The 9,395-nt window shown below is 41.3% G+C and overlaps 1 protein-coding gene across 2 annotated transcripts; it reads left to right on the plus strand.

Annotated features, from left to right (window-relative positions):
• The first annotated feature begins 4,342 nt into the window (after nucleotides 1-4,342).
• On the plus strand, nucleotides 4,343-9,395 carry LOC141436907 (uncharacterized). 2 transcript variants are annotated; one of them, XM_074100023.1, is made up of 4 exons: nucleotides 4,343-4,423; nucleotides 5,586-5,673; nucleotides 6,430-6,528; nucleotides 8,893-9,395. In XM_074100023.1, exons 2-4 carry the CDS (start codon nucleotides 5,587-5,589, stop codon nucleotides 9,217-9,219), a joined length of 513 nt encoding a protein of 170 aa, XP_073956124.1. In that variant the 5' UTR covers nucleotides 4,343-4,423; nucleotide 5,586; the 3' UTR covers nucleotides 9,220-9,395. The 2 variants fall into 2 exon arrangements, with proteins under 2 accessions (XP_073956124.1, XP_073956125.1); XM_074100024.1 differs by having other exon boundaries at nucleotides 4,356-4,438.

Consider the following 9,395-nt stretch of genomic DNA (forward strand, 5'->3'; position numbering starts at 1 on the left):
TTGATCTCTGCCAGTTAACCTTTGACTGGTAGAACGGAGCAATTACCTAACTAGGGATTAATAGTTTAGCTAAACACATATCATAAATTATTCCAAAAATAATTATCATTCCATAATTGTATTCCACATTCACGAATAATTGGATTATTCTTATTTGTTATTCGAATAAATTTTGCCCATCTCTGGACAAGGGCGTGCAGTCAAATTAACCGAAACACCTGCGATAATAACCCGAATCAATTATAAAACAACTTGTATAATATCGGGCAGGGATCCTTGTTAATAATGTACAATTTCCATGACACACATTTCCCGGGAACATTGTGAAAGTCGCGGGTAAATTAATATTAATTCCCGGCAGCCGCCGCTCGAGCGCAGCTAACTAACGAGAGTGTATTGTTTTAAAATCAAACCGTTAGCTAAAACTGCTACAGGCCCTGTACTACGAAGTGCAAAATTCAAACTTCTTATCTTGCCGTCCCGCTGACGCTAATGTTATTTAATACGAGAGTGAGAGGGACGGTACTATACGAACTTCGATTTTCGAATTTCATAGTAGCCCCCCAGTTCTTGACTCTCATTAATTTAAACGTTGATATAGGCTATGAACATGGACCGATTTGCTTTTGCAGGGTTAAATGTAAATCAGGCGCTAATTAGCGGACGACGGCAAAATAAAACATATAAACGTGATTAGGTTCTTCCCGAAATCGTGCGGTCAAGCAAAGCAAAAAAGTCATGCTTATGTTGAATATTTGTAATCATGCATAAAATATACTGCCGCCCTCCCCGGATTCGCATGGGTGTAATTTAAAGAAAAGGCTTTTCAGCTCCATTGCCCAAAAAATACACCCACGCGAAGCTGGGGCGCGAGACTTATATAAATAATGTTGAAATTTTCTCGAGCAGCAATGTTTCTTCAAAGGTTTCCAGACGTTTTATTATTAGTTGTGCTATAAGTAACTTCATACGAAATTTTAAGTCTCTAGGACAACTGGAAGTAAGTGCCCTCGCTTTGATTCCCTGGCGATTTGTATAGAAACACCTTTTTTAATAATTTCGCTGACTGAGCAGTTTGCTTTTTTCACTGCTCCAGGGGGTAGCGGACCTGAATATTCGATATTAATTTCAGCTTGATACTCTTACTTATGTCTACTTGGTCCTGGGAATAAAGGTATTGACAAGAGGGACGAATGGACAACAAAGTGTGCTTAGAGTTTCCATATTTTTCGACTAAGGTACGGAACCCTAAAAAAATTTAGCTCTTTGTTTAGTTTTTAGTATAGCATAGTGCAAGATAAAATCGAAATTTAATGATATCCTTAATTTTTAATCCCCGACGCAAAAAGCGGGGTGTTTATAAGTTTGGCGCCAGTATCTATTCTGTTTGTGGCATCGTAGCTCTTAAATGACTGGGCCGATTTCAATGCTGCTTTTTTAGGTGAAAGTGAGTTTCCTTGCAATAGTTCTTAGCTGTATTTCATAAGAACCGGTCCAGCCATTTTTGAAACATTAAACTTTGAAATAACAATGTCGGGAGGCCTTACATTTTTTGAACCTTTGTCCATAGAAGCAGAATCCTCGGGGACAGAGCAGCCCGAAGAGCAGTCCACGCGCAAGGCGCCAGCGCAGGCTTCACGGGTCTCCGCCGGTGAGAGCAGTACATCCTTAGGTAGCTGCGTCTCACACTACACGTCGTTTGTATCTCTATATGTAACACTTTGTGGCGGCTTTTTGAATTGACTACTTAAAAACAAATGCATATTACGTCGTAACGAAGAACGCACTAATAGCTTTTTTTTTTATTTGACTGGATGGCAAACGAGCAGTGGGTCTCCTGATGGTAAGAGATCAGAACCGCCCATAAACATCTGCAACACCTGGGGTATTGCAGATGCGTTGCCAACCTAGAGGTCTAAGATGGGATACCTCAAGTGCCAGTTATTTCGCCAGCGATCTTACTCTCCACGCCGAAACACAACAGTGCAAGCACTGCTGCTTCACGGCAGGATTAGCGAGTAAGATGGTGGTAGCAATCCGCGTTTTAACTTTGAAGAAATGGGCTATTTAGGTGTAGTTAGGTATATCTATATCTACACATACAAAAAAAGCATGTACCTATGTAAATCTATTAGAAAGCCTCAATTCAGTAAGCAATAACGCAGTATTTTCATGAAAACTTTGTCGATCCGAATACAAAGCGCAGTTTTGTCGAAATCATTATTTCGTAATTATTTCTTCGTTACGAGGGCAGAGGGGCTACTACGAAACTCGAAAATCGAAGTTCGTGTCGCACCGGCAACAAACGAAGTTCGAGTTTTGCATTTCGTAGTATATAGGGCCAGAGTAGTTCTACATTTTAAATAATCAAGCATGTAATAGAGTGGATATCGTCGCTACTTTGTAAAATATCGTAAGTATCTCAAATTAATAAGTCAAAAAAAATTAACATTGAAATAACATTAAATAAAGTTCACTCACAGGAATTATCGATTTCGAGGCACGAATTTTTTACAAGCTTTTATTAAACTTGCCCTGTTCGTTTTTGTTGTTTTTTTTTAGGTCAAATTTTGCAAAATCATTTTGAATCACTTCCATTAGAGTGGTCGGATTTGATTGCAGGATATTTGGTATAGGTACATAATTATGTAAGTTGGATAACAATAATACAAGTACAGTCAGCAAAAAAGCTTGTATTAAGAAACTTACTTTAAAAGTGGTGACGATTATGTCATATATGTACATAATTTGTTTAAAGAAAATCTGCCTAATTGCGATGGTCACTGCGTTTTGATTGACCAGCCTAAAGTCAAGCTTGCAGAATTGGGCAAGTTGATATTACTATAATAGCATTTATCCGCGCTTTGCACGCATAATCATTAGAATTGGCAGCTATATCGAAATTCCAGAAATTACTAAGTTCCTATGAGAATTTACACCCCTATCCATTTGTCTCAGATGCTACTATAAAAAACGCAATTATTCTCATTCTTCTTCTTTAGTGTAACTTGTTACCATGGCAACCTCACCTGAGCTACTTAAAAAAAGTATGATTTTATGGGGTACAAATCCACTAAAAGTTAGGAGTTGTGGCAGTTTTAAGGCAATTCCTTCATGGCTCATCTCTTAAGCATACTAATATTATACTCAGCGCCACAAAATTTGGCCCACACTTCATACAAAATTAACGATTCTGCATACATTTGAGGGCCAGATGTTGCCGCTCAGTATAGTATAAATTGTAAACGGTTTTCTTATAAAGTGTATCAATTTTGTCTCCTGAGTTACGGGACAGAATAACAACATCGAAAATACAAACTGAGACATGGATGCACAGAAAAACCAGAAAAAAAGACCAGCACTGGGAATCGAACCCAGGTCCTCAGCAATCCGTGCTGCGTGCTATAACCCCTACACCACTGCTGGGCTGAAAAACCAGAAAAAGAGACCAGCACTGGGAATCGAACCCAGGTCCTCAGCAATCCGTGCTGCGTGCTATAACCCCTATACCACTGCTGGACACCCAAAAGTAATAAAATTTGGAGTTGAAATAAAAATACAAAAAGACTCCAAAAATACCAATCATAGAATAACAAAACACTAAAAAGTTGGTTGACCTCCACCTAAATGTGTTACTTAATTTGTCGATGGCCCCTTACAAAAATATATATTTGTCACAGAATGGAGCGGGGCGACACAGGCGGGCCAGCGCAAGAAGTAGTTCTGCGGCTGCACCCGGTCGAGACCACTCCTAATGTCAATATCTCTTCACTCTCAGACACAGGTGGGTCTCTGTCAATCAATAAATAACTGACAACCAAGTCATCTTTCGTCTTCAGCCGGAAGACGTCCACTGCTGATATGAAGGCCTCCCCCTAGAACGCCACAATGAACGACAACTCGCCACTTGCATCCACCGGTTGCAGCAACTCTCACGATGTCGTCAGTCCACCTAGTGGGAGTCCTATCAACGTTTCGTCTTCCGGTTCTTGGTCTCCAACTTGAGGACTTTTCTCACCCATCGGTTATCTGTTTTTTGAGCGATGTGGCCCGCCCATTGCCACTTCAGCTTGTATATTTTTCAAACTATATCGGAGACTTTAGATCTTCGGCGAATTTCTGTATTCCAAATTCTATTGCGGAAAAAAATCCAAGCTTAGCTCTCTCCATAGCTCTTTGCGAGACGTAAAGGAAGTTGTTGTTTATCGTTGGTGTTCTAAGAAAGACTTTTTTCAGCAGTGGACGTCAGCTGATGATGAGTCCAAAAGCTGCACGGGTATACATAAGTATCGATAATTCCCGTTACCCCTACAGACGGTAGCGGCGTGGTGGTACGCGCCGAAGAAGCTCTCATCGTAGCGTTCGTGCTGCTCCTGTGGGTAGCTGCCATCGCCCTCTTCTTCAACCGTTGGGGCAAGATAAGGTGCGTCTATAAGCTGTACGTTGATCCCTTCATTTTATATCTGCACCAGTAGATTCGGCACACCCGGCAGAAAGCAAAGTGATATTACCACAAATATAAGTCACATCGATGATCTACTTTCATTCACGCAGATGTAGCTTTGAGGCTATGGACGTCGGAATCGGTGCGTACACACCGTACGGAGCGGACAGATAAAAGATGATAAAAGCAGATCAGATTTATCAAAAATAAAAAAAATGGAGATTTTGAACAAGAAATTTATTTCGTGTCTATACCTAATTTATCAATAACTTGTTTAGAAAATCCTGCGTTCTGCCGAGAGTGTCTCGAGAGTGCACTGACAAAAACTTCAGTTGCGATATACCTAAATATTATAATTTTAAACTCGTGATAATTTTACAAAGTAAATACAAAACAATTCTAATCTGAACACTTTGACGTTCTATAAGTCTGCGAGGTGTGCACACATACAAGCTAACTAAAGATAACAATTTACCTTTGTTTGATGATACATAGTTCGCTGTTCTGTATTTACTTTTAATTTTAGACGTACGAGTAAGACAATGTAATAAAGTGACCTCCGTACTCATTGACTTTAAAATTCCTTTGTTATAACAGAATTAAAAGCCATTATTTATACCTTGCGGGAATACTCTATGATGGGCGAAGATCGGAGGCAAACTTCTTTGGTCACAGCTTCCTCCAGTCAATTTCCTTACGTTTCAGTGTTCCGTAACCAAACATACAATCCTCAAACTTGAAATGATAATGAAGACTGCATATCAACAAATAATAAAAACAGTTTAAGCGTGAGTCGTGCTTAGGGGAAAAAATTAAAACGTAATTTTTCTGTCAGCACCAACGGCTGTACTTTATGAACCTAAACAGGACCTGTTAATACCGGTGTACCTATACCTAGTCGGTTTGATTTAGAAATGTAGAGAACTCTTGGTGCGTAAGTCGGTTTTCTTCATCAAAACTGCCTAGAAATAATAATCTCGGAAAGAGTAACGCTGAGGTTTCATTTCAAACAAACTCACAACACTCTTGCTTACTTACGATTCTAGTGTGATTGATTGATTCTAGTAGATAATTTCGCAAAGTAACAGGTAATTAAATTTATTGTTTACCTGATCGAGTGATAAAAGCCCCCGTTCGACAGGATGCTGGAACCTTATCAGCCCAAGTTCCAGCAGCAGCATCGCCAGAGCTGCGTCCTCGCTGAGAGCTCGGTCGTCGTACCGCCTCATGTAAGTATAGTAAGTAAGGGTCTACGCTACGCTGGTGCAGGGTGTAGGCGCACGCCAGCGGGTGCGGGTGCTGGTAAAATTCGTCGCCTGCAACGAGTGCAGTTAGCGCTGCTTATACTATTTTTCGATAGGCGTCCACCCGCTCCGTGCAAACCACGTCAGCTAGCGTAGGCCCTAATTTAAGCCTTTATCCTCGCCTACGTGAACCATCCGCCTTCCACTAATAACCTAACCTAGCCAACTTAGAAAAATTGGACACCCGACACTGTTATTTCAAACTTCAATATCTCAAAACACCAGAAGCGATTGTATTGTGTACTTAGCTAAGAACTATTTCAATTAAACTAGCTTTCGATTAAAAACCGCATCAAATCGGTCCACCCGTTTGAGAGCTATGATACCTCAAACATGTAAAACTTATAACACCGCTCTTTTAACGTCGGGCATTAAAAAACTTCTCAAGACTTGAAATACAAGTACGTAGGTAGTTAGGTACGTATTTATGTAACCTTAAATGTGTATATGAACTTATTCGTACGTAACCCACCCTTAAGAGTTAACGAGAGGAGTTGAGTTTGAGTTTTGCAAGAAGCCGACGACAGGGCGAAGTAGCGCGATTTCGGGAGGCCTATTACCAACAGTACCTAGTCCGCTATAGGCCGATATTAAAGACGACGATGATGATAATGCTGTTGCTGTTGATGATGATGATTAAGAAGATGATAATAATGATCCTAAATTAGTATTTTTTTGCAGCACCGAGCGTCGTTGTCGCGCGGTTGCGTTTCTTACGACTGCGGTGCTTCGTTCCCGGTGTGCCAGCCTTATGGGTACCTCTCGCATCGACCTAGACAGGTAATAGTACATTATTGAATACGCTTGGAAATAGGCAATTGCTGGTTGAGCATTGGTTTAAACTAACTAGACCAGTGAATTTTTAGGTGGGCAAAATTTTTATAGACTGTGGCGGCGCCAGGAACTTATTTCAGGGGCCTGTTTCTCAAAGCTTACAAGTCTAGTATTATAAGTGCTTTGTTTCAAAAATTAAATGAGAAAATGAAACATAACACTAATATTATTAGACCAATATGCTTCGAGAAACTGGGCCCAGAGGTAGCTACAAAAAGTAGTCGTGCTGTTTATTAGCCGGCTGGCCAATCTTCGCGTTGGCGGGAAAATTCAAATGCCTGGGAGGACCAATTTGCGTGCGGCCTATGTGCCTAAGTTTGGCCAGCCTTAGTACAAATGAGATCTGAATTCCGAGAAAAAAATCCGGGAAAAGCAGCCCTAATATTTACTTATCAAGTCACACAGCAAACCCTTTAGCAAACTGAAGTTAGGGTTAGTTAGGTTTAGGGTTAGTTAAGATACTAAGGCTGCGTGTTTTGCGGCCAAACCCGACAAACCCGACAGAGAAAAGCTACTTAGCAGACTACGGTGAAAGTAATCTAAAACTTATTTAATGTAAGATCAGAAAGCTCGCGATTGATAAGTAAAAATGGAATGCCAAGATTAAATCACGAGGAAATCTTGGAGACTGATCCTTTGTGACACAAAAGTTAGGAAATGAGAGCTAAGCTAAGAGCTTTGTCTTTTATTTTGCCGTCTTGAGTTAATGACGTCGAATTGAGGCTGATTCTTGTCTTATAGTTAATTCCCCTTCAGCCGCAGCGTTGCACACGTAAATTCATTGATATCGCTATGTTTAGTACAGTCAAGTGTAAAAATATGTACTTAATCAAAGTTTCAGAAATATGTACCACAAACTCTTATTCCGACCCCGTAGTAAAATATAGTTTTGAGTGGTTTGAATAGATACAAACTTAATTTTGCACTTGACTGTACAAAACGCGCCGCGCGTCAATCGTCAATATTACTTTGGCACTAACCGCGTCACGGACGTCAACAAACTATATAGAAACATTCACAAAACCGCGCTGTGCACAAATTTTGTGCGCCGTTTTTATGTAAGAAACATGCAGTCTATCCTCCAGAGTCCTCGCGTACTTTATAAAGGACCGATAAACATTAAGAATAGCGGCCGAAAGTACTTATAAAGTACAAATTGTTCACTGAATAAAGAATTCTAAGAATTTTGAAATAATATCCAAAATAACAAAGCAGGTCAACCACGTCTAGGTCTTAATTCTAATTAACATTAATCTATTGTCAAGAAGACATTAATATCTATGGCGTATTATAAATGCAATGATTATATCATGGACAGGGATATATGGAAATAATTCCGATTCGCATTGGCGAACCTACTGTGTTAAAAATAAAATTGTGTTAAATACTTGATAATATTGTAAATCTGTTTAAAAAAATACACCTCGTTGAGTTTCTTGCCGGATTCTTCTCGACAGAAGTTTTTCCGAACCGGTAGTAGATTATTTTTGACATTCATAAGTGCTTGTTATATCCTAAATTGAATAAAGATATTTTGACTTTGACTTTAAGCACTAAATTTGTAAAAAAATGTCAGGACTCAGGAGGCTATAGATGTCGATGCGTTAACCATTAAGTAGGCCTAGCAATGAATTGATCCAAAATTCCGGTATTTCGCGCAAACTTCCGTGAGTATGTACGTGTAAAACGTCCTCATTGAATATTAAGGTCTACACATTACACTGTATCATTACCATGACCGTAATACTCAGGCAACGTGTCAGGCAAAAATATATTGTATTGTATTGAAAAGTTAGCTCGTTGAAGTGGCATTGGGCAGGCCATATAGCACGGAGAACAGATGGCGGTTGGGGCCGAAAAGTTCTCGAGTGGAGACCGCGGATCGGCAAGCGCAACGTAGGACGTCCACCACGAGATGGACGGACGACCTGGTTAAAGCCGCGGGTTCACGGTGGATGCAAGCAAGCCGCTGCCAACCGAAGCGACTGGAGGTCTATGGGGGAGGGCTAATGTCCAAAAGTGGACGTCCTGCGGCTGAGATGATGATGATTGAAAAGTATGAGACTATGCCCACTAGTTCGTTTCGTAACCAACCATCGTCGTCGCGTGCCATGTGTGCGTTGGACATTCCGTTTGTCACTCCGTCTGACACGTTCCTGTTACGGTCATGGTCATGACATGATACGGTGTAATGTGTAGGGAGAACCCTTTAGGGTGAACGTGGGATAGTTTAAAAGTTTCGTATGGGGACAGTGAAGTTATAAAAACTAACAGTAACGTGATAGATTCTTAAATAAGTCTTCTTTCCAGAACTCAGTCTTCGTAGGCAGCATGGGTGGGATGGCCCTGATCCCAGAAAGCCCTCCACGGCGCTCGCGCTCCGCCGCCGACCTCCCCGCCCTCTGCGTGCCCCCCTCCGACGCCCCCCACGCGACCCCCCGCTCCTCCCGCGCCGCCAGCCTCCACAGCGCCGTCGACCTCCGCATCTGCGTACCCTCACCACGTACATCCAGAGCAGCCAGTCTCCACTCATCAGTGGACATGCCTCCGGGATCCGTCCAAGTACACGTGCGGGGGTCGGGGGGGAATTTAAACAAGCCGAGAAGTCCGCGGAGGCTGATTATCACCAATGTGTGAGAGTAAAGTCTTCTACAGTCCTAGGGGGTTAAGGTGTTCTTTCATTGAACCGAAGCAGACGCAGAGTCCGATCAATCAAATTATTTAAAGTCCACGTCTCGCCTCGCTCACCTTACAATGTGACAATGTGACGTTCTGCCCCGCATCGCTTCAGTGAAATAGCATCCTAAGGAAAC

Source organism: Choristoneura fumiferana, chromosome 17 (genome assembly GCF_025370935.1).
Source record: "Choristoneura fumiferana chromosome 17, NRCan_CFum_1, whole genome shotgun sequence".
Classification (NCBI taxonomy): Eukaryota; Metazoa; Arthropoda; class Insecta; order Lepidoptera; family Tortricidae; genus Choristoneura; species Choristoneura fumiferana.

Excerpts from the sequence above, each read along its gene's own strand:
- LOC141436907 (XM_074100023.1), top strand. The coding sequence starts at position 5,587 with ATGCTGGAACCTTATCAGCCCAAGTTCCAGCAGCAGCATCGCCAGAGC. Across the intron at positions 5,674-6,429 it reads CGGTCGTCGTACCGCCTCAT|CACCGAGCGTCGTTGTCGCG; the intron begins GTAAGTATAGTA and ends ATTTTTTTGCAG. Across the intron at positions 6,529-8,892 it reads TCTCGCATCGACCTAGACAG|AACTCAGTCTTCGTAGGCAG; the intron begins GTAATAGTACAT and ends TCTTCTTTCCAG.